The 25,232-nt window shown below is 36.8% G+C and overlaps 3 protein-coding genes across 6 annotated transcripts; 1 reads left to right on the top strand and 2 right to left on the bottom strand.

The window, feature by feature from the left end:
* Nucleotides 1-747: 747 nt before the first annotated feature.
* LOC128183881 (uncharacterized) lies at nt 748-8,161 on the bottom strand. 2 transcript variants are annotated; one of them, XM_052853094.1, is made up of 6 exons: nt 6,996-8,161; nt 6,719-6,828; nt 2,920-2,989; nt 2,631-2,803; nt 2,283-2,403; nt 748-2,119 (listed from the first exon to the last, which is right to left on the bottom strand). In XM_052853094.1, the coding sequence occupies exons 2-6, from the start codon at nt 6,753-6,755 to the stop codon at nt 1,351-1,353; spliced, it is 1,170 nt and encodes a 389-aa protein (XP_052709054.1). In that variant the 5' UTR covers nt 6,756-6,828; nt 6,996-8,161; the 3' UTR covers nt 748-1,350. The 2 variants fall into 2 exon arrangements, with proteins under 2 accessions (XP_052709054.1, XP_052709055.1); XM_052853095.1 differs by lacking the exon at nt 6,719-6,828.
* Nucleotides 8,162-12,168: 4,007 nt separating this feature from the next.
* LOC128183883 (TIP41-like protein) lies at nt 12,169-16,793 on the top strand. Of its 3 annotated transcripts, none has more exons than XM_052853099.1 (8): nt 12,169-12,212; nt 12,466-12,598; nt 12,853-13,032; nt 13,819-13,921; nt 14,056-14,187; nt 15,440-15,535; nt 15,737-15,799; nt 16,108-16,793. In XM_052853099.1, exons 2-8 carry the CDS (start codon nt 12,474-12,476, stop codon nt 16,219-16,221), a joined length of 813 nt encoding a protein of 270 aa, XP_052709059.1. In that variant the 5' UTR covers nt 12,169-12,212; nt 12,466-12,473; the 3' UTR covers nt 16,222-16,793. The 3 variants fall into 3 exon arrangements, with proteins under 3 accessions (XP_052709059.1, XP_052709060.1, XP_052709057.1); XM_052853100.1 differs by having other exon boundaries at nt 12,173-12,195; XM_052853097.1 differs by having other exon boundaries at nt 12,201-12,338.
* Nucleotides 16,794-16,946: 153 nt separating this feature from the next.
* Nucleotides 16,947-24,941, bottom strand: LOC128183882 (uncharacterized). Its single transcript, XM_052853096.1, has 5 exons — nt 24,551-24,941; nt 24,150-24,295; nt 22,445-22,646; nt 20,646-20,759; nt 16,947-17,662 (listed from the first exon to the last, which is right to left on the bottom strand). The coding sequence occupies exons 1-5, from the start codon at nt 24,786-24,788 to the stop codon at nt 17,244-17,246; spliced, it is 1,119 nt and encodes a 372-aa protein (XP_052709056.1). The 5' UTR covers nt 24,789-24,941; the 3' UTR covers nt 16,947-17,243.
* Between the last annotated feature and the right edge of the window lie 291 nt (nt 24,942-25,232).

Here is a 25,232-nt window from a genome sequence, read left to right as displayed (position 1 = left end):
TCGATTGGTCGAAAGATTATATTGATATACGATGACATTTACAACAACAAAATAATCACACACATTATGAAGTTTTACATACATTTATAAAATGTCCCTATGCAAATCATTATTAAAAGAATTGAATTTTACAATTATATTGGCGATAGAGTCGTCTACAAACGGAAATTGTATTCAGTCATTCAATACTAAGGAGACTAGATGGCTACGGCCATTTTTAGACTATACTGATCCCCTCTAGAAGAGAAGCTCAATATATTAAATACTAGTACATAGGAAAGTAACCAAGTTTAAAAAGTTAAATATATTATAGAATTTTTCATATCCTCTCTCTTTTTTTTAAAATTTTATTCTTATAGTTTATAGCTAAACAAATCATATCTTCAAATTTTAGGTAGATGGTTAATTTGTTCACCATACAGCCTCCAGAACATTTAATTAGCATTTCATATTAATACATTTTTCTTCATATTATCTTGTTTTAAATTCTCTTGTAGATGCTCCCACCGCTGACATGATATAAACTTTACATTAGTATACATTCACATTAAACAATCTCTTAAAGTTCTGTTATAATGGTCTTAGAAAATGTATAATTTTTGTATTTTTTTTATTGTATGATTTTTTTTAAAGAATTGGGATTTGTTTTAAACTGAAAATTATCATTTTGTCCGATCAGAGTACAATTTTCAATGTTATAATCGAGTTATAAATTCCCGATATTTTAGCTATTTGAATATTACTGATATAGGTATACAAAACTCTTGTTTTAAAGGAGGTTTATTTATAATGTTCGGGGTTTTTTTCGTGTGTCACAAAATTTGCGTCATGGTTAAAATGTGTTTCTTTTTTATTTGCGTCAGTCATTTTTTAAGCGATTTAAAAAATTTCTTTTTACATACAATACTGTGTATTTAATTTCTGCGCATTGAATACATCTATTTTGCGATGTAAAAGTGATCGCCAAAAAAGGCGAAAATTGAGTCATCGTGAAACGTAGTCTACAGATGATCATGTTAGTGATTTACACTCCAGATTAGGTAACATCGACGTGTCAATTGACTCATGTGAGCACATCAATGATTAGAAATGATTGAACACAGTATAATAACATTATTATTAATGAACTAACACAGTATGATTCATTCATTTTCTATGATCATTTTTCCCATCGGTCAGTATGTGTTTTTACGTAAACAGCATCCAAAATCGTAACATTTTCAACACTAAATGTTCAAATATTTATATTTTCTTCGTACACAAATAGTATATTAAAACATTTTGACTTTCATTTTTATAGAGTACATATAATCGACCAGAGAACTCCATTGCCCGTAATGCCCAATGACGTCACGAGAGGATTTTCAGGTAGTCCTCCTCGGTAAGACATGGTCTGGGGGTCGTTGCGGTGTGACAAGGTGGTGCTCTGCGACAGCTCTGCGGCGAGCTGCGGTAGCTAGGTGGTGTTCTGTGGCGAATTGGGGATGTGTTGAAGTAACAGTTAGACACCACAGACGAAGCGTCAGTGTTAACGGGGACAGACAGTGCATGGTGGACCTTTGTTCTCTCCATCTCCAGCAGTTTGAGAACCCCGGTGTTGGCTCTCTTTAGTCTCGGCTTGGTGGAAATGTCGCAGGAAATTGTTTTTGAACACACTTTTTTATGACCGTCCGATTTATACTTTTGAATGTACAATTCGTGGTTTCTCCTCAGGGTATCAACATATCCCAGAAGGGTTTCGTCCAAATACATTTTGTGTGAATCGCCGTTGTTGTCGGATTCCCCACTGTCGTCACTATCGCTACCGGCGTCAAAACATGGCACGGATGCGGTCTCTGGCGGCAGATAAGAGTTACATTGGTTTGGGTCAATATAATACACCGGATCGTTTATATCTAACGCAAGACTAGACAATTTCTCTCGACCACCAAGTGGCGGCAAATCACCTAATGATCGTGACGTGTGATAGGACGTTTTGTATCGTCTGCTTTGTCGTATGTTGTATGCGTATGTGCTTTGGCGTTGATCATCCATCGGTCGAGTTGTTTCATGATTTGATGCGTAGTCATAGTCGTATTCCATACTTACATTCTTTCTAAATCCATCTGTTGCATCATATCTTAAAAATATTGAGCAAACGTAAATTACATGTATATGATATCTTACTGTTATAGTGATGACATCTAAAACGAAGATATGTTATAATTTCATATTAAGTCAATGGTTTATGCTATAATACAATGTTATTGCTTTGAATGACGGGACGAGTTTGCTATACACACCCTATCCGACCAGTCACGCCAGCAAGCGTTTGGTGATGATAATAGTTCTCGTAAATCCACGTGCCAGATATCGTCTGCGTGCTTTTGTGGACAGTACAGAGTCGCAATAGTCTCTTTTGATCTGTAAAACATTCAACATGATTTTGTAAAATTTGAGAAGCAGACGTATTTGGACATCGCAAGGAAAGCAGCTAAACATCGCCCAAAAACCTTTGATGACCTTAATTTTACCTTCACCATCGATGGTTTTGCCGACGTGACCCTTTCAAATGTTAACATCGCATGCAAATATTTTAAATGGTTGATAATTAACCAATGAAATCACTGATTTACAGTTTGTATGCGTACCATTGTTAAGTATTTCCTCCTGGCATTGGTAGATCTCGCACCCTGCGGTGGCCTCCTCAACAGGCACACTCTCCATGTTTGGGTGCCCGTAAACAGGATTATCCCGTGACGTCTTAGACGGCAGTTCGTGGACCTCGTACTTTACGCTACAGCACAGGACGCTGCCGCATTTACTGTGTGAAGATTGAACACCACAGAGAGTCTTACAAAGATGACATCGCCATTTTGTTCTTTTATTTACAAAGTCTTGAATTCATACTGGATCATTACTGATCGACAAATTACTTACAATTTTCTCTTTCGGCATTTCCATATCAACAAGAAAATAATGGATAAAATTAACACAAAACATAGTGTACCTGTGAACAAAAAAGTAAAATCAGTGTTACTGTTGATAAAAGTACATGTGTACTGTTAACAAACATTCAATTGCTGTAAACATCCAGTTAAAACTGCAGATATTGTTAAAAGTCCTCCACACCTTTGGAAATGGTCTAAAGCATAAACATTCGTATGTTTTAAAGATAAGAATTTCTAGCATGTGTTCGACTTGAAAATAACAGAAAAAAATTCAATTTTTGGAAAAAAAGTACTTTTATATTTTTACCACTACGAGGGTTGTTCGGAAATAATGGAGACAAATCGATTATTTTCTTTTCTAAGTGACGAATTTTGGTGAAAATTGGCATAGACACTGAAAAAACACCAGCAAATAATAAAACAAAGTAATATTAAAAGAATATTTAATATTTTGTTTACGACGGTAGATAAACAAGTCGGTGGTCGGGGTACCCGGCGCAGCCATAAACTCGGAGATTAAACAACTTAAACATCTACTTTATAAGTGTCCGTAGAATTACAGTTAATGATAAAAGAAATCAAATTAAATATGTTCATTTTGCTATTCTTTGCGACTAACTGTTGATTAAGTTTCACTGATGTTCAAGTTGAAATACGGATATGGTACACTATTACTTATTAGGTTTGTTACTGACTGTTTAAAGAAATTTGTGGGGTCGGTAAAGTCCATAGAAGGCGAGGCGGAGCCGAGCCTTCTATGGACTTTACCGACCCCACAAATTTCTTTAAACAGTCAGTAACAAACCTAATAAGTGTTTTGTTTTGTCGAGGACCTAAAGTTTGATAAGTAAACAAACGTTTGTGTAGAAAATCAGTTCAAATAACGTTACGTCCGCCATGTTGCGTTATAAATTTTGACGCTTGCCTTTTAAAGAAATTTGTAAGGCAGCCACGTGACGTGTTTCATCCAATGACGTCGCGACATTCTAGTCCGAGGCAAAACAAATATATTTACCAAACAATAAAAATCTGACAACGACTTTACATTGAATTTTGACGTCAAGGCGGCGCAACGAAAACCATTAAATTGGTGGAAATCTCAGAAGAAGACCTTTTAAAGCCACGCAATTGCGTAAAAAACTATACGATGACAAGACAAGGTATGAACTTCAGTTCATCATATTTTTTTTCACTGATTGTTTAACTAGAATTAGGCCAAAGGGATTAATTAACAACTTTTAACACACTAACTGTTGTCAACAGTTCTAAAATATGTGAAAAATGACTACAGGAGACATTCACAGTAATTACTTTCGGGTAAAAATAACTCGATTTTTTCCCTTAAAAAAACAAGAATGAGAGAAAATGTAAATGATGACATCTTGAAATTAAAACAAAGGATGAGAAATAAAGAATAATTCTTATTTCAGTTCGTTTGTAAGGTGTTTAAAACACGGGAGCAATAAGAAGCGTTAAAATGACGTTGCGAAAAGTTTGCGGTTGCGCCGGGTTACAGGACGAAGGCACGTTGGTCAGCTTACTAGGAATGATCTATTCATGCCATGAACAAGAAACTTTTCACATTGATAAACTCTATCCTGATTTACGTTTTGGTAAAATTTCAAGAGTTTATCTTTTTTACTAAAAGAATAAGAGAAAATGTCTCAATAATTTCCGAACAACCCTCGTATTTATGAAAACAAAAGTTTTACAGTATTCGATCTCGGGACCAGTGAATCTGTAGATCGAGGCTACATCTACTGCCAACAGAGATAGATACCAAATCCTGGCAATGTTTCAAAAGGGTTAAAATCGTCATGTAGTGAGTGACTGTCATAAAGAGTAGAGGTCATGGGGTAACGAGGATCCTTATAACTAGCAAACCAAATTCTCCAAGAACTGAATTAAACAAACGAAGCGGTGCTGCACCAATTCCTGGGAACAATAGTCACTAAACGATTTAAAAGAGTCTTTGATATGCATAAACATAAATCAGTACATTTTTAGTGCATTATTTGTGCACGCTTGTTGACGTCATTTGTTAAACGCACTGCATGACACTGACCTATAAAATAGTGTAGATTATTGTCACTGACCTATAACAAAGAGTAGATGACACTAGCCTATAACATAGTGTAAATGACACTGAACTACAACATAGTGTAGATGACACTGGCCTATAACAAAGAGTAGATGATTTACACTGACCTATAACATAGTGTAGATGACTTTGAACTACAACAAAGTGTAGATGACACTGGCCTATAACATAGTGTAGATGACACTGAGCTATAACATAGTGTAGATGACACTGACCTATAACATAGTGTAGATGACATTGACCTATAACATAGTGAAGATGACACTGACCTATAACATAGTGTAGATGACACTGACCTTTAACATAGTGTAGATGACACTGACCTATAACATAGTGTAGATGACACTGGCCTATAACATAGTGTAGATGACACTGGCCTATAACATAGTGTAGATGACACTGACCTATACCATAGTGTAGATGATTGACACTGACCTATAACATAGTGTAGACAACATTGACTTATAACATAGTGTAGATGACACTGACCTATACCATAGTGTAGATGATTGACACTGACCTATAACATAGTGTAGACAACATTGACTTATAACATAGTGTAGATGACATGGGCCTATAACATAGTGTAGATGACACTGACCTATAACATAGTGTAGACAACACTGACCTATAACATAGTGTAGATGACACTGACCTATAACATAGTGTAGATGACACTGACCTATACCATGGTGTAGAGTACACTAGACTATAACATAGTGTAAATGATTGACACTGACCTATAACATAGTGTAGACAACACTGACCTATAACATAGTGTAGACGACACTGACCTATACCATAGTGTAGATGACACTGACCAACAACATAGTGTAGATGATTGACACTGACCTATAACATAGTGCAGATGACACTGGCCTATAACATAGTGTAGATGACACTGACCTATAACATAGTGTAGATGACATTGACCTATAACATAGTGTAGATGACATTGACCTATAACATAGTGTAGATGACACTGACCTATACCATAATGTAGATGACACAAGCCTATAACATAGTGTATATGATTGACACTAGCCTATAACATAGTGTAGATGATTGACACTAGCCTATAACATAGTGTAGATGATTGACACTGACCTATACCATAGTGTAAATGATTGACACTAGCCTATAACATAATGTAGATGATTGACACTGACCTATAACATAGTATAGATGACACTGACCTATAACATAGTGTAGATGACATTGACCTATAACATAGTATAGATGACACTGACCTATACCATAATGTAGATGACACTGACCTATAACATAGTATAGATGACACTAACCTATACCATAATGTAGATGACACTAGCCTATAACATAGTGTAGATGATTGACACTAGCCTATAACATAGTGTAGATGATTGACACTGACCTATAACAAAGTGAAGATGACACTGACCTATACCATAGCGTAAATGATTGACACTAGCCTATAACATAGTATATATGATTGACACTAGCCTATAACATAATGTAGATGATTGACACTAGCCTATAACATAGTGTAGATGATTGACACTAGCCTATAACATAGTGTAGATGATTGACACCAGCCTATAACATAATGTAGATGATTGACACTGACCTATAACATAGTATAGATGACACTGACCTATAACATAGTGTAGATGACATTGACCTATAACATAGTTTAGATGACACTGACCTATAACATAGTATTGATGCCTACAGTGACCGTCCATTCTCTCCGTCCGTCCCTGGTGCTTTGGCGAGCTCCTGGGTCAGTGTTTTACTTCCATTTTCTTTTGAAAATGACTTAAAAAACGTTCAGGAACATCAGATTCAAGCAGTTTTATTTTTTTTTAAATGTATTACAACCTACACATTGATTTTTGTCTCCTGATCACTGATGGCATTTTAAATGATTTGGTGCTTTTTAAATCAGTGAATCTGTATAAATGTTAACGTTATTTATTACTTACCCTTTTGGGTGTTCCTCAATGCGTGTAACTCTCCGGATCTTCTATATAAATATTGTATGATGCATGTACTTATATTACATATTGTTTTAAAATGTCTTTTCAATCTGATACTTGGTTAAACGGAAACTTCTATCTTCTTACTTCATGTGTGGCTACACCCTGGATAAAGGAAACAAGGTCTAAGAAAGAGAGCCTTGCTTTGATATAGCAGACTTTATTCACAAGTGTAGGCCCTATCAAGAACATCTTTGTTGGTACCACGATGACATAACGTTTTTGTCCTGTACTTATGTTTTGTCGGGATCAGTTACAATCAAGCAGTTGTTGGAGATTTTCAGCGTTTTGCTTTCGGTACCACGTTTTAATTCGCTGTTTTCCTCTCGGTTGACACTTTATTTCAGTTTCACTCTGATTTCGTGTCATCTTTTAGTAAACACCCTTCCTACAACTGAGAACAATAATTAAAGAGACTGGATGGTCCACAAATTAACCATCAGGTTCACCTTTCAGTTTTAGATATGATAATTTTAGCCATAAACTATTATTTACTTAAGAAAAATTTCCTATTTGAGCTTTAAAATTTGAACAGTTCCTTGTCTGTATGCAAAACTCTTCTTCTAAGGCAGATAAATATAGTCTGCATGAAAATAGCCACGTCCATCCGGGCTCTTTACAGATTCAGACTTCCGTTCATGTATTTTTTGAGGCAAATTACTACGTTTCAAAGCACGCTTTTAAAAAGACTTCTGGATTAATTTTAACATAGCAATATTTGTACTCAGTAAAAATGCGTCTTGAATTGTACCTACGGATAATCGTACGTTAAAATTAAACAAACCCTACTCTTTTAGCATCAAAACATTGTTTTAGAATATCAATTGCCGTGATCCCTATACATAAATACTACAATGTCAAAATTTATAATTAAATTAAATGGCTCAATTTTTTTTATCTAAAAAGTAAATTATTTTCAATCATGTTTATGTGGCTGAGTAAAATGTATGACTAGCTCAATTGGTTAAATGTCAAGTTCTAACCCAAGCAGACTCGGACATTCAGCATCCGATTCGGTTTTGAAAAGGGGGCAAACTTATCCGTCATCTTGACGAGCAAACCAAAAAAAACCTCCCTCGATTGTTTGGGGGGAGAGAGAGAGAGAGAGAGAGAGAGAGAGAGAGAGAGAGAGAGTGTGTGTGTGTAGTGACCTGCTCCTGCAATACTTATTCTTAAGTTTAAGAAAACATACTTCTGATTGTTTAATACATCTCAATGTATTATCTTGAAAATAACAGGTATAGAAACAAACATAGAACAGTTCTTTTACAACAACAAACATCACATGGAGGCAAATCGTAGATCGATGCCAATCACTTTCTTTGGTTTTTTGCTAGAATGGCTTTGGTGCGTGTAGTCGGTCAGTTCCAGGGGTTGGGTATTAGGAAGTGTTGGAGATATTCTCCTGGGTGGAGTCTTAGGTATTGTCTGGGGCAGTGCCCGGGACTCTCCTGGAGGATGTCCTAATGGTAGCTGATGTAGAGACCTGGAAAACTTTCGATTTTCTCTTTCCATACAAGAAGCACAAAACCTTTTCCCTAACACGTCACAGAAATGCCGTCTTTCTTTCTCTGCGTTGGAGGGTTTGAAACACTTTGGGTCTCTGTTGTTTCGACGTACGTATTGTTTTGTAAACATTTTAGAGACGTAAGCTGTTCTACACTCCCTGCAGGCGAAGTATTTGGAATAGACACTGGGTATGTAGAGTTCGTCTCTCTCGAATCTGGACACGACTGGCTGCCGGTAGATGTCGTCCAGAACGTATTGTTTCTCTCGAACCTTATCCTGGTCCACGGTGAGAAGGTCCCCCACCCTCGGGCTTTCTGATGGGGGTAGCGCCACTGAATCTTCCCTATGGGATAGAAGAACGAACATGTCACTTATCGTCGGGTTATAGAGCCCTGTCTCCCTGGCCTCGGGACTGGCCCTGTGGCACCCTCTCCCGGCGTCACCCACGCCCCACGTTTTATGACGTCGCGTTGACGACAGCGACTCGGCGGGAAATAAACGTTCATGATTTCCCGATGGATCGGGGGAAGTTTTGGCGTTTCTTGACGTTGACGTCTGCCACTGGAATTCGATACGTCGGGGAGATTTCTGTGGCTGACTCTGAACACTTTCTCTGACGTCACTGACCGGTTGAATTCCAGTGGCAATGTTCGGCAGACGGATTGGTTGTCGCGGGGGAATGAAAGTCCTTCTGTTCTGTGACATGGCTTCAATCTAAGGCAAGAAACAAGGATTGCAGAGGCTACGAAGACTTATAATTGATTTCATGCCCAGCTGTGTTATCTGTAAGGAATAGAAAAATCAGAGTTGATGACTCTATAAAAATTTAATTAAAGTCGTAAAACGTGGTATGAAAAGAGAGTCTCGCAATATACTGGGTTCCTTATCATGGGAAAACAGACAAACAGAAATGTCGATTTTCAGCGCTTTGAATTTCAACAGCGGTATTGTCAATAAAACTAATAAATATATAAGTTTAACTCGCCCATCGTCAATCTTAACACAAAGTGTCCAACCATCAGAGACACAGGAAGTATTATATATATATTCACATAGTGTCTGTGTACAAATCTCATGTAAACATTGCTACAATACATTAGGTGTAGACGAAATCGTAATAATAACTTTACAAATAAATGATTTAATTACTATTGTTAAAATTGTCGTGTTTTTTCCAAATGGAAAGGACGATTGACTATAGGTGATTAACAGTGTCGTGTTAATTTTGCTATTATATTGAATTTTCAAGACCCGGCTTTCATCAAAGCCGAATTTAGGTTAGATAGCAACCTGTACAGTTTTATCTCCTCAGCTAGACAATCTTATTTATCATTGAAAATTTCATGAAAATAAGAAACATTTCACTAGTATTAATTCCCACTAAATGCTATTTCAGCTTAAACCTGATTAAAAATTAGACTAGTACAATCGCTCCTCTATATAATACGCTACAATACGCTTAAGGAACATTTGATGTAGCTGCTAACTGCTATAACTGCTAAATGATTGATTGTTCATTGCTTACTAGCATTATATTCTTGCTATTGCAATGTTTGTATAGCAAAAGTATGGTGATTCTAATTTTTCTTCTTCTGGAAAATACTCTGCTGAAATAAATTTTGTTCATCCTTGGCATCCATTTTAATCATTATTATTATTTAACAATATATACAAGTAGTTCAATTTTTTTTAAGCACTAACTGCTTTTGTAATTATAGCATTCATTTTAGCGTTGACCATATACATGGTTACATACATGTATAATAGTCTAGCTTCGCCTACCCTTACCTCATTGATGCAATTAACCAACGTACCAATTGCATTCTGGGCAGCAATTTGCAGGCAGGTGGCGTAAGAACAAGCTCGGACAATTTTAGAATTTAGATCCACTTGGTCAATCAAATAAACTTGGAACGGTCAGAGGAAAAAGTTACTTTAGAGTTAAATACGTAGGTAGCCAGCCCGGGGTAAGAGAAGCCATTTCAATAGCCTTTGAATAAACAGTTTGTTCGCAATCAACAGCTCAAGTGTTTGTCTTTGATTATGACTCTTGTTACACCAACTACATGGTTTGTGTTTTTATGTATCGACCTAACCAGGGGAGAATACCAACAGGTTCCCGTTGTGTCGATATCGGATTTTAATTAATAAAACCAATTTGCGCTGGAGTTCAATTCGACCGTTCTAATTTTGATACATTAATTGAAAAGGTTACTTGATATGCGTTGTCCAATTAAATGTTCTTTGCTGCATTAATATAATTTTTACTTCTGTATTGCAAATATCTATATTCAAGCTACATAAAACAGAATCTACAACTAAGCGTCCGCTAAAACCGTCACTGTTTCGTTGCAGCTTTTTTTTTTCTCTCTCTCTCTCTGATTTCTAGCACAGAACACAAAACCTGATAATCTCAGAAAATCTTAGATAAGAAAAATATTATAGTAGTTAATATCATCTATCCAAGAATCTATAAATTTTAATATTCGTACTTTCACTTACCTCCATACTATGGTACATGATTAATTGTTCCTGTGGATTGGATATCTAATTTCTTATCTGAAATGTTCATCAATTGTAACTCGTAAACCTATCGACTTGAAGTACAATGATTCATTCTGTGTAACTGTGGTCTCCTTATTTGTCAGAAACTGGAACCATTCTTATGCAAGTCTCCACGTACACCCGATCGAACCCAACCCGGCTCCCCGCCACCGAAGAACCCAGAGACTACCACGATTTTTTTTAATTCAAAATTCAAATTTGAATTTCAAATCTGAAACTGGAATTTTAAATATATCAAGTTTTTTAATACATCTAAATACTCAGTGACCCCCGACCAGTTAATATCTCATTAAATAATGTATTCTAAAGATAAGTCAAGAATTCATTTGAATTTGATTTGAATCAGACACAGTTATCAATCGGATTTGTTTGCATACTTGATTGTGTCAGGACCCATTTGCGATTTAGACACTGCAGGTCTGTATTTAAAGCCTTGTGTAATTTGACAACCTGGACGTGTGTGTAGGTTCATGTAGATCACTCCTAGCCGCCGCAGACTTTAAATACACAAAACACCAGGCTTAAATGTTGATGAATGTAAAACATATCTTGTTTGTGAATATTAATGTCCTTTAATCAGCAAAGCAAACGCAGAGGACAGTGATTTTTTGAGGGTTTTGGTTATAAGAATTTCAAAGCCAAGGAGAGAGAGAGAGAGAGAGAGAGAGAGAGAGAGAGAGAGAGAGAGAGAGAGAGAGAGAGAGAGAGAGAGAGAGAGAGAGAGAGAGAGAGAGAGAGAGAGGAGGGCTTATTGGTGAACAAATTAACCATCAGATCTACCTAAAATTTTATATTGATTTGTTTAGTTCTAAACTATTGTTTTGCGAAGAAAAATTCCATGTGCTTTAACAGTTTAATTCAAAATATAAATTTTCCTTAGTCTTGTCCCATGATCCCCTGCTCTTCGATTGATTTCCTATATCTTTATACAGAGCTCTTCATTTAAAGGAGATTTATATGGTTTAATGACCACGACCATCGAGCCCTCGTGAACGGCAAAAACACCCCCCCCCCCCCAAATTTTCCACCTATAATTTCATCGGGCTCGATGTTCCACATTCATTGGAACGAGGTTTGTGTGTGCGAAAGGCGAGATTCTATAAAAATAATAATGTAAATTATATATGTTCTGCTTTAAATTGTCTCCTGTTAATGATGTTTTTACGAATGAGAAAGAAAAGCATAAACCATTACAAGAACTGTCGTTGCCTACATGTATGTTTGGTTTTTGGAGTGATGTACATGTATACACCCGGCATATGATTATCATATTCAGAAAATACAGACCTTTATAGGCTCTATAATAGAGTCCTTTTAACATCTTTTATTTCATTTCTGATAGTTTTGAGAATGTCAGAGCGTGGCAATGTGGCCACTCGATCCCGAGCCTGCTCGGAGACGTATCAATTTGGACCGTGGAACATGTTGTCTGTGAAGAGCCACATACTGACCTCGGAGGGACCAGCCAGGCAGAGGTAATCAACATAATACTAAATAGATGCAGGAAATTACTATGATAGAGGGGGAGGGTGACAGATCAGGAACGTGTCACCTGGCTGATGCTCCTTTATGAACTGGTTATAACCATGTATATAGTTTAAGAAACTTGACAAATTGTTTTAGCTGGTCAAAGTTTTGGTTTTGTATGGTCCATTCAGAGAATAGTTGTGAACTTTACCCACTGAATTTAATCATTCTGACATTAAACTGAATTGTTCCACTCTTTCAGGTTTGAGTCCCAGTTAGAGCTGCCACAGGTCCCGGAGATGATTTTTGCGGACAACGTTTTACGAGTGGTCCACTCTGACGGGTATGGGATTGAGTTCAATGCGTTGGATGCATTGAAGCGAGTGGACGCCCATCATGATCCTCTTAAGGTGGCTGTTTCTCAGGCATGGAGAGAAGCCAGGTTAACTCGATCATCTCACTCTCTTTTAGTGTCAAATCAACACTTAGTCTTGAACCATATCACTCTCTTTTAGTGTCAAATCAACACTTAGTCTTGTACCATCTCACTCTCTTTTAGTGTCAAATCAACACTTAGTCTTGTACCATCTCACTCTCTTTCAGTGTCAAATCAACACTTAGTCTTGTACCATCTTACTCTCTTTTAGTGTCAAATCAACACTTAGTCTTGTACCATCTCACTCTCTTTTAGTGTCAAATAAACAATTAGTCTTGTACCATCTCACTCTCTTTTAGTGTCAAATCAACACTTAGTCTTGTACCATCTCACTCTCTTTTAGTGTCAAATCAACACTTAGTCTTGTACCATCTCACTCTCCTTTAGTGTCAAATCAACACTTAGTCTTGTACCATCTCACTCTCTTTTAGTGTCAAATCAAAACTTAGTCTTGTACCATATCACCCTCTTTCAGTGTCAAATCAACACTTAGTCTTGTACCATCTCACTCTCCTTTAGTGTCAAATCAACACTTAGTCTTGTACCATCTCACTCTCTTTTAGTGTCAAATCAAAACTTAGTCTTGTACCATATCAGTAAAATTTATTAAAAGGTTTTGATCTTATTAGAAAATGCTTTTTTGTCCACTGAAAAGGGACTGCTTTAGATATGTTATAATTTATTTGCAGTTTTGTGCCAATCTCATAAAATATATCTGGTTTATCTCTTTTAAGAATTTTTTTTTGTTTTAGGAAAATTTCAAAAAATAAGATTGATGCCTTTCATATTCAGGTCTGACTGTGAACATATCAATGATGTTGTGAAGCCGTTTGATTGGACGTTTACAACAGACTACAAAGGAACCCTCATTGAAAATGCAAACAAAAAGATCACTGTAAATATTAAGGGGCTTCTTTTCATATCCTTTTGACATGTAGAAGAAAAGAGAATACTTGACAATTGCATTGCATATGAAGAAAAATAGTTTTGCATTATAAAGTTGAAAGCATCTCAGCTTATTTTATCTAGGTATCGGAGACGACGGAGAGGATAGACATAGAGAAGCTGAAGGTTCGAGAGAAGATCCTGTTTTATGAGGACATGCTGCTGTTTGAGGACGAGCTGGCAGATAATGGAACGTCTCTCCTGAATGTCAGAATGGTGAGTAAAATCATCTCCATGGAGTTATCTCCCTTCTATTGTATTACATGTACATGGAGCATCTCTCCTGAATGTCAGAATGGTGAGTAAAATCATCTCCATGGAGTTATCTCCCTTCTATTGTATTACATGTACATGGAGCGTCTCTCCTGAATGTCAGAATGGACCCTGAATGTCAGAATGGTGAGTAAAATCATCTCCATGGAGTTATCTCCCTTCTATTGTATTACATGTACATGGAGCGTCTCTCCTGAATGTCAGAATGGACCCTGAATGTCAGAATGGTGAGTAAAATCATCTCCATGGAGTTATCTCCCTTCTATTGTATTACATGTACATGGAACGTCTCTCCTGAATGTCAGAATGGTGAGTAAAATCATATCCATGGAGTTATCTCCCTTCTATTGTATTACATGTACATGGAACGTCTCTCCTGAATGTCAGAATGGTGAGATCAACTTGATCTACTCCATGGAGTATCTCCCTTCTCTTTTATTTTATTATACTTTGCCTGATGTCAGAATGGTGAGAAAAATCAACTTGTTTTGCACAACTTCATGGAGTTATCTCCCTTCAACTGTATCCTACATGTACTGCATTGAATAAGTACTCATATCTGTAACTTTGTACGTGTACAATTGTGTTATTTTTCTTACATCAGCTTTATGACTTCATTGAATTGCATGTATAAGAAAATATTATCTCATTATCTCAAGACCTGTCATTGAATTATGGTGACAGTATGAATTGTACTGAAATACTGTAAAAGTGGTTATTTACGCTGGTGGTTAAGTATGCGTTTTCTATGGTCAAACAATAGGCGTGGGTATTAAATACGCGGATGCATGATATACCACTCTAAAATATTGAGTTTTTATCATATGTGCGGGGATATTTTACACGGTTTTAGGCCTACTGCATAACTAGTGTAAATTTCCCCCACGCATAAATAACCATGTTAACAGTAGTAGAAATCTTCAACCGTTGGTGAGACAGCTCTCGGTGTTGTCGAGTCTTACAACATGGATGTCTGAGGTTCACCTACAGTAAAAATGATGTGCCGACAGGTCCTCCTAAAGATAAGAGGATCTGTGCGATTAACCATGACATTATATAAATACACCTACAAGATCGCTCCACTGAGTCCACCCCCATTAATCCCCCCTATTAATTTCTGAGATGACTCCCCACCCCTCCACATTTATAAAGATCCACCGTTGTGGAGATTTGAATCTTCTGATCTTTACTACAGAGAGTGATGCCCTCCGGTTTTTTCATTCTGCTGCGGTTCTTTATGAGAGTGGACAACGTGATGATACGAGTGAATGATACACGACTCCATTACCAGGTAACAGCTTCTCCTTATTATTAGTTTATAAAGATTCTAATTACAAATAACAGAAAAAGAAGGAAAAGTGAAGTGTGCCATCCATTCTATATGTATTATAACTATGTATTTTAAATGTTTATATTTTGTTAAAACAAGAAAAACATTAAGAAGGTTCACTATTTTACCTGTTGGTGTATTGAAGCTGGTTTTACTTTTAAGTCAGGCAATAACTATATGCTGAGAGAATTCTCCACCAAAGATGACCAAGTGAAAGATATCAAGGTAGTACATTTATAATTTTGTTTGTAATGTATGTGTTGTACCTGTAATATGTACCTAAATAATCTATACTAAGTTCCAAACAAATGATCTAGGTGAAACTTTTAGTAATAATATATTTAAAACCAACTGTTGTAATAAACGATCACCATTCAACACTAATAGCAGGTGATGTTAACCAGATACACGTAGTTCCATTTGTAAATATTTTTCATAAACATGTTTCATGTTAACCAGTTTGTTCCAAGTATTTTTAATAAACCTGAATCAGGATTAAAGTTGAATTATCACAGTCTGTCATATCTGTGTAGGTGTCGCCCCATCTGTTTACTGATCCAAATGAAATTGCCAATCACCTGACCTTGAGAAAGGAAGTGTTCGAAAAGCTGCAGTTCCCTGAGACTTCCAGCGATGAGAAAAGCTAGCAGTATGGGTGGGCAGTAGTGTTGACATGGAGACAGTGTCAGGCACAGACAGTGAAGCCTGCTAAGCGTCCACAGAAGCTAGTGATGACTCGGTCTCTTATCCTGGGGTGGGCGTGGCACTTGGTTTATGTATGAGTTGTCTGCCCCTTTACTGAATGGCCAAGTGCTGGCCTCTGTGATGGATCATTGATTCTCACGTTTTACGATTTGATTCAGCTCACTTGTGATCCAGATGCTTTTTAACATACTGTTGTAGCAGATATATTCCTTGGGGATTAAATTTTGTTTACTTTGTCGATAACATTTATCAACTGAATTAAATAACATAGTTGTATGTTTACCCTGAAACTATTTGGTGTACTAAACATCAAAACTTTCTACCAAGGAGAACTACTGCTTCAACTTTAATTTTATATATACTGAACATGAACTTTCTATGAGGTGTTGAATATTATATGCATATAAACATGTTTAAAAAATAAATACAGGTTATAAAGTGTATTTTCCACCTAATCTTATATGGTAATTGGTTTAATTTTTATGCCAATGAGATTAAAAATTATGTACAAGTATTGATGTATGTACATGTATGTTAAAATACTAGATGACCTTTTTAAAAAAGGTCAAAGGTAAAGTTGCATTCATCAAAAGGTCAAATTGATCAATGTCTGTAGGTATAAAAGTAAACAATCGTATTCTCTGTATAAACAACAATGTAGGCAGTATTAAACTTAACATGTTTTATTTCTGTTAGTTTTGTTTTGGGCTAAACCCTGATAAATTCAGTATGATGGACAGCAGAGTGAGTTACAGAGGTTCAGTGTAGGCAATGATTGGACACAACACAAGTTATCTGGTTACAAAATAGAGTCATCTTTACAAAGCCAACCAATTCTTCAGAATAGTCTTACTAAATCTACATTATGCTATCAATTTATTAAAAAATAAATATCTCGGCACATCGAAAACTTGCTTAAAGACTCGAGAAAAAAAGTTCAACAAATGAAAAATCCACAGAGAGATCACTTCCGTAGCCAGGGCATGCGCACAATTTTGTTGCTGTCTGGGAACTCGTAGCGGGTCTGGTACTCCGTGCTGTGCCTCTCGTAGGTTGTCTCCCCTAGCGGGCGGCCGTGCAAGAGGAAATTCGGCTTGGGGTTAATGTTAAAGTCACTGGTGGGGATATCCATAGGTGGGGTCTGGTACTTGTGCATGTACTCGGTACGGCCGGGGAAGGTGGTGTTGATCCCGGCCTGTTCCTGCACGGAGAGAGCTACTGGTCCCTTGGTGGCGCTCATTCTGCCAATGTTAGAGTCGTCCTTTGTTCTGGCGTTGTATGCGTTCATAGACTTCAGGGCCTGCAGACCGCTGTTGTGTGTGGCGCTCGGTTCGACGTAGAAAGTGTTGCTGCGTGGGTATAAGCTGTCAATGGTCTGGTAACCTGCAATGGGATCAAGGTTACACAGTATACAGTTTATGTAGATCAAAGTTACACTGTATAGAGTTGTTTGTAGAAATTCAAAAGTAACAACCCCACCCCTACCAAAGGCAGGTAAGGTCACGGATATATAACCAGTGATGTCAGAGATGTTCCTAACAAAATGTGTCCTGTTACAGAATCAACCGATTTGATAAAATGTAAATAGCTTATAATATACTGAATATGCCGATCGAACACCCCATAATGATAATATATAAGGTTAACTGCCGATCGAACACTCCTAAATGATTATATCTATCTTCCGAGCGAATACCAAAAATGAATTTACTTTGGCAATTTAATGCTCACATGTTATTTTTTATTGTTTGGATTACATCTCCTTCCTTAAAAATCTGGTTTCGACGTCATTAGGGGTAAATATCTATACGATATATGTACTATATGTAAGGCATCTGACCACTAGGCCTAATTTTTCGTACATTTTTCTATTTCCTAAATATATTCTATAACAATATGTTTTACTTAAAGATAAACATTCAACTTTTGTTGTGCATTACAAATAAAATGTGACGCAAAGCCTCAAGTTTGAACTCTCCCCCCCCCCCCCCAAAAAAGGATATGGTTAGATGATCTGAAATCCCTCTACACTTTATTAAGTAATGACGGAACATTCTGGAATATTGGAGAACGTATTTCAAAGATAAAACGGTGATGCATGTGGTTTAACTGTTTAAGTAGTCAGTGAACTTTGCATTTCATATAAAATTGAACGGCTCTGGTGTATTATAAATCATTTAACTGACGATTTGATGTTCCTATGAACTGACACTTTCCTCGAACTGAAACCGTAATTTTATTCTGATCGAAATAAATAGCCCAAAAAGAAGGCATGCATGTGTTGCTATAAGTTTTCACGACGGAATAATGTATATCTAATATATTCTAATGATTTCTTTCTTTCACGGGTCATGTTCTGAAAAATGCACGTTTAATTATTTAGTAGAACATAAAAAGCAAGGCATCGAGATCGATTATTGCCGCTTCTTGGATACCAAACACAAAAGCCTTGTAGTACAAAAGAAAGCGAAGTTGTATCGACATTTTCATTAATTTTAAAATGTAATTAATTATCAAAATACAATGAATGAACACCGATTTTTTTTCGAGAGCGATATAAAAATTTACATGCATATTTTTCTCGGCTCGAAATCTCTATATCTTATGTTTGACAATGAAAATAAGACTAATTGCCCTGTCTGGGACTGAAAGTGTTCCTCTTACCGTGGCATGGCTTCCAGAATATCAATACTCTACGTTACTAGGCAGAATGAAGCGACCACAGGTTTAATTCGCACACCTAATCACCCCCAGGTTTTTGTTCTACCCTAGTTGTACAGTTTAACAATGACCGCACGCTTCACTGCAAGGTTTTAAAATCCCAATATTTAAAGTCTTAATAACTGGTCCTGAATACGGTTTTAATTGACAGCCTTTTTCCCGTTTATATATTTTGCATGCATACTGTGCGTTATATATTTATATACCTATATCGATTGATTGGCACCTGATATTAATGAGTTTGCTTTATGTACGCGAGATAAGTGTCCAGATACAATTCAAGATTTTTACCTTAACCCCCCCCCCCCCCCCCCCCCCACTAAAAGCGTTCTTGCGTATGTAAGTATATCTGTAATAATTTATATTCTTTTGAACAAATGCATTCTTCCTTTACTAAACAAGGGACTGGCGTTGTTTTTGGCGTGCGGTATTTATGACGCTGCGGTTGCGTTGGCGGACAATGGTTTTTTAAAACGTTCCCTTTATTGCGTTTATAGCGTTTGGTAGATGGTGTGTAGATAAAGGTATCGTCCAATTGTTGCATTAATGTTTTACATTACACTTACTCCTTGAAACAGTTTCTCAAACCAGGGGAAAATGACCTGATTATGATTGATAGCGCTAGCAGTATGCATATGAAGTATATGTAAGTCAGAATAGCGAAAAAATATTCAATTTTGAATAAACAATTCTGATGTTGAAAAAATTAATTAGTAAATATGAACAAAAGCCTCTTGCGGATTCGAACTTATGATCAGCGGTTCACAAGACCGATAATTTAACCACTGAGCTATGCTGATACACACCATATTGATTGATGCAAGCAATTAAACAAACCGTTTAAATCGCCATATTGTCTTAAAAGTTTAAGACTTGATAGGTTCCTAAATTCGACGTTGGCGTTGTTGAAAAAGAGTCTGCACTGCGATGTATCTTGTTCAAATACAAATACGTGCATATCGAACTTTTCTGCATTTTGCATTGTGTTTGTCTGGCGCTCACTAAATAGATCTATCGATCTATGTGTTGCGTTCTATAAACAAAGATAACTATACTTTGAGTGTTGCATGCGTTGTTTTTCGATAACGGAACATATACAGAAGTTCAATATATGCAGCTGTCTGTGTTGCGTGTTGCTTGCGTCTATAGATGAATAAATTCTGAACCTAGGAAGTTGCGTTTTACAGTTAATATGTATTGTAGCTTTGTAATGTCCTGATGCTGCTTTTGAGACTTGCGTAGCTGTTTTCTCTCCTCTTGTGTTGCGTTTGGATTTGTTTACTGACTTCTGGTGTTGCGTATGATTTGTATTACACCTAATATGTTGCGTGTTGCTTTATATACTGTCATCACTGATAAATAATGTTCCATTTGGTTTGTACATGCATACTAGCTTCTGATGTTGCGTTTGGCTTTTTGATGTTGCGTATTGTTTATATTGTACCTATAATGTTGCTTGTTGCGTTGTATATTGATAACTGATGTTTAGTTTGGTTTGTACATGTATACAAGCTTCTGATGTTGGGTTTGGCTTTGTACACGGACCTTTGATGTGGCATATTGTTTATATTTGACCTACAATGTTGCGTGTTGCGTTGTATATTAATAACTGATGTTGCGGTTAGCTTTGTATACATGAACGTACCTCTGATGTTGCGTTTGGCTGGCATTGTGCACCCGAATCTGACTCTGTTCTGTAGGGCCTCTGAAGGCTCTCCGTAATACACAGAGGAGGGGGGAGTGGACCTCGTCTGAAAGGCTGGAGAAAAATGATTGGACAATTCATAAATGACGTAAAATTCTAACCTGTTTTCATTATGAAAAAAATACATAAGGTCATGTGCTTGTGGATATGCCTTAGTTACATGCATTTATATATGTTACATGGGGGTAGAGGTGAACTCAAAGTTCTTTTGAATAAAGTATGAGATGATACAATTTTTCCATCGATGTAACATTCTTCGAGCATACCTTATGGACTACGATGGACTACGATTAAAATGTGTGGAGATAAGTTAATGTTTTAAATTTCAAAGATACGAATATATAATATCAAATGTAGAAACAAAACATTTAAACAATCCTAAAAAGAAGAGGGAAGAGGACAACATTGCATAGCTTCGCTTTTATTTCAAAGAATTTTTAAGTCGGACATCATGTCCCGTATGATTTTGTTTTTGTGGGATTATGTTTTATTTATTTTTTTTTTGGGGGGGGGGGGGGGGGGTGATGTTAATCAACTCTCATATGCAGTTACTCTGGAAAACCGAAAGTGAAACAGTGTTTGGACCTAAGCACAAATCATCACCGCTGACAAGACGTAGATCTTGAAAATAATAGATAAATTCGGTGTACTGTATGCTGTACCATTGTTTTTCAAAAGAAAAGTATCTATAAATACCTTGAAAATAGTCAGATTTTATATAGTACGAACAATTCAATTGTTTTTTGTAGTTGCATGTATTCCTACGCTAGAGTTCAATATAGTCTCGTTCAACCAGACGCTTGGCTGTCTCCGTAAATCCCCTACAAGCAGAGAATCTCTCTTGGTAGTCGGAGATTAACGGAGACAGCCGAGCGTCTGGTTGAACGAGACTAGAGTTAAATATTGCTTGGATCCAGACGTGTACAATTTTTAGAAACATTTCGATTACTGATATACAGTTTTATGGAATTAATTCAATCTTTAAATATTACACAACATGATTCATCTGCATGCGCGGATCCAGAAAATTTTTCCAGGGGGGGTCCGAAGGATAATTGTGTTTGCCAGGGGGGTCCGAGGCATATTTTCGCGATAATTTTACTATGTAAATTTAATAAATTTTCATTTTCCAGGGGGGGTCGGGACCCCCCCGACCCCCCCTCTAGATCCGCGCATGATCTGGGGTTTTCTCGATATTCTTGTCGGAAAAGTTCGAGAATTCATATTATAAAAAATTGCATAACATATCGTTGATTTTGATAATAATCAATAAAATCAACTCCCGACAGTACTTCAGGACTTTTTCCCCATCACCACAATCATATAAATTCATAAGCAAACAAACAAGACATACATCTATCACAATGCCAACAACCTGTATACACTATAATAAAACAATCCAAAGGCTGCCTCTCTCTCTCTCTCTCTCTCTCTGTTCTAAAATTCCAAGAGTAACATTCATAATATCAATTGTTAAGCTAAGAATCACCACAAAGTATACCACATCTTCATTCCTCACCTTCTGTATCACCTATAATCATTAATTTACTCAGTCAATCACAAAGATATCTTTCATAGATTTATTACTCGGCCAATCAATAAAATTTTCAATTAATTGCTGCATGTACTATGGAATTAATTATGTTGGTAAATTCACTATATAACAAGCTACAGAAATCAAAATCAAGTACTCTGTGATACATAAATAGTACACAAAATTACAATGACTGCAGGCTTACCTGTCCAGGGGCGGGTCGAGTTGAGGGTGTTTATGTACTCAGTCTGGCGGGTTCTGTCCGCCCACTTGGGCTCCATCCTGACCGGCTCTCGTGACCCCCGGGTCAGGTTGTGACGGTACCCAGTGTATCTGTCCGTCACCCCCACAAAATCCCCGAACTGTCTGATACGGTCGGCGGCATTGTATGTAGAGGTGTCCAAGGCCTGTCAAGAGAGACAACCCTGTATAACCAAAGATCTGTTGAACCCTAGAATTTATATACCTGGCACAATCAACTGGATCAGATATGTTCAATTAACAAAAAATATAAAATTTATATAAAATATGTGAAACATTTTTGTTAGAAGAATAGGAATCAATCCATGTATACTATGACATAAATTGAGACATTAGAGGCAATGTTTGGCAACATTCCTGTTTTTACATGCACACAGCAGAACTGTTCTTTTATTGCCCTGTAATAAATTGTGTTATGTCCTTTAAACTGACAGAATTCAAACATCAAAAAGTATCACTTCACACATCTGTTCCTGGCTGAAGAAGCCATGATTGCATGCTTTGCATCACTTTAAACCGGCCTTGAATAAAAATGGAGAGGCAAGAGCACAAAATATATAGCAACTAACAGTTTGCTAAACATAGACTACAGTAGTTTTGCAAAATAAAAATTCATGCAGAAATTTGCTGATCATGTACAAGCAGTCTCAGATTTATTCAACAACATGCTGAGGTTCCACCCAGAATTGTGAATTAATACCTGAAGAATATCTTACAAACTTAATTAATAATTTAAAGTCACAAACAATGGTTAAGCTTATTTCACATACAGCACTACAATTACATTGTATATACATATAATATGTTTGCCTATCAAAAAACTTGTATAAACACTTCATTTGACATTTACTGCTAAAAGAACAAACCAAAAATCATATGAATAATGTTGGATTGTATTTAGATTTGAATGATTTTTTAGCTTTTGGTTAATCGCAGCATATTGATAGGAACAAAAACATATAATGGAGCATTGATAAAATACATGTATTATTAAATGTTCCTTGAAGTTGTTTATGTTTTGAGGATGATTGGCTGAATAAAAGATTTTTTTTAAAATGAATGTGAACTCAGAGATCACTGGACACAGTAACTTGAGATGAAGCGGCTGCGAAATGTCGGAATTTAAGTGCTGCACAATCAAACAAGTGTCACATGTGTTCAATGTGCATGTGAGGAACATTTTTTTTTACCTTGATGGGGGTCAAAGGTCACTGGAATTCAAGGTCATCAAAATGAGTACTTAGAACTAGGTAATAGCTTTATTTGAATACAACAATATTGTAAAGCCACAGAACTTGTATTGTACTTAAGGAAAAAATACAGTTGTGATGAGAATAAGCATGCATGGCTAGGATGTTTCGACTTGCAGGTTACAGAGATTGATCGAGCCAGTTTAATCAGCAGATTTTACTCCTGTTTCAAATTTAACTAGATATCAGCTAAATTTCAAAGACACAATAGGCTGTACATAGTTTGGATAAATACATAGTGAAATGGTTCAACAAATCCTTAATGTACAGAACAAGCACAATTAAGTTGAGAGTCAAATGAAGGCAGGCCAGGCCTTATCAAACGACTTTAATGACATTAGTATACAAGGTTCTGGTTTACATACTTGTAAGAACAGCTGGTCCTGACCCCCCACATACCTGCTGTATCCCCCTCAGATTGTTCACACCCCACTGGTGAAGCTCACGGACCTGGTTCTCCTGTTTATCTCTCAGTGAGTTCACATGCAGTTTAGATTTCAGGTCCCTGATGAACCCCGCGGCATTGGCCAAGTTACTGGATGGGTCTGAAATATCATCGTGGACACTGACTCATTGATGACCAGTTCGTGAACATGTACATTATGATTGTTAATTATTGAACCTTAATAGAATAAATATAAAATAATTAATTGAGTATCAAGTACATTTTAAAACATTTTCAAATGTATGGAGGCAATTAAAGTACCAGAAGAAGTTAAACTATTTGCCTCTGTGATATGGACGACATGATACCAGCTGTTATGCCTCTATAAAGTGACAGTGATATAAAATATACTTACTGACACCCTCGGGTACGCTGTTTCTAGGGTCGTAGAAGCGCTTGAAGCTGTCGGAGGTAGACATGATGTTTCCGTCCAGTTTGAGATGGTCCACGGCATTGTTGATCCGCGTCAGTTCGTTGGCCAACTCGTTGGTGCAGTAGTACTGCCCACTCTGCATTAGATCCTGAATCTCTGATTGGACAGAGTTGGCTGTTGAAATTAAGCCCGGATCAGGTCGGCCCGTTCTTTGATACATCGTTATGATTTCTGTCTCAGATTTCGAATCAGCTGGATTTCTCAAAAGTCACTGTTTCATTCCCAGTATCCACGTTAAAACGTTAGCAACGACCTGTCTTGTCTAACCTCCGGTGTAAACAAAATCGGGATCGTCTATCTGTCACGGTTGTTGATATTAGATACAAACGCTCGTGTGAGCCAGATGAGCAGGTGCGCGACACGGGGGATAACTCGCTTTCATTACGTCATATTTTACTCCATTTTTTTTCCCTCTTTAAAAAAATATTTAAAAAACCTCAAAATGTCCAGCCTATTTGGAATCTTTAAATAAGTATAAATGAAGACAAAATTGCAAATCATATCAGTTCTTAATTTAACGTCTTTGCTGCAAATTAGATTTTACAGGCACGTAGCATCGGGGGGGGGGGGGGGGTGGCTGGTCCCCCATTTTAACTCTTAAAAT

The sequence above is a fragment of the Crassostrea angulata genome, chromosome 5 (genome assembly GCF_025612915.1).
Source record: "Crassostrea angulata isolate pt1a10 chromosome 5, ASM2561291v2, whole genome shotgun sequence".
Taxonomy (NCBI): domain Eukaryota; kingdom Metazoa; phylum Mollusca; class Bivalvia; order Ostreida; family Ostreidae; genus Magallana; species Magallana angulata.
Note: the sequence above shows the minus strand (reverse complement) of the source record. Positions and strands in the feature narration are given on the sequence as shown.

Coding starts and splice junctions, on each gene's coding strand:
- LOC128183881 (XM_052853094.1), bottom strand. CDS start 6,755: ATGGACGGTCACTGTAGGCATCAATACTATGTTATAG. Junction 2,990..6,718: donor GCATCAATACTATGTTATAG/GTCAGTGTCATC, acceptor TTTTGTTCACAG/GTACACTATGTTTTGTGTTA. Junction 2,120..2,282: donor GGCGTGACTGGTCGGATAGG/GTGTGTATAGCA, acceptor AATATTTTTAAG/ATATGATGCAACAGATGGAT.
- LOC128183883 (XM_052853097.1), top strand. CDS start 12,248: ATGTTCTGCTTTAAATTGTCTCCTGTTAATGATGTTTTTACGAATGAG. Junction 12,599..12,852: donor GAGGGACCAGCCAGGCAGAG/GTAATCAACATA, acceptor CCACTCTTTCAG/GTTTGAGTCCCAGTTAGAGC. Junction 15,800..16,107: donor ACCAAGTGAAAGATATCAAG/GTAGTACATTTA, acceptor ATATCTGTGTAG/GTGTCGCCCCATCTGTTTAC.
- LOC128183882 (XM_052853096.1), bottom strand. CDS start 24,788: ATGTATCAAAGAACGGGCCGACCTGATCCGGGCTTAATTTCAACAGCC. Junction 22,647..24,149: donor ATCTGAGGGGGATACAGCAG/GTATGTGGGGGG, acceptor CTCTCTTGACAG/GCCTTGGACACCTCTACATA. Junction 20,760..22,444: donor CTCGACCCGCCCCTGGACAG/GTAAGCCTGCAG, acceptor ATTTTTCTCCAG/CCTTTCAGACGAGGTCCACT.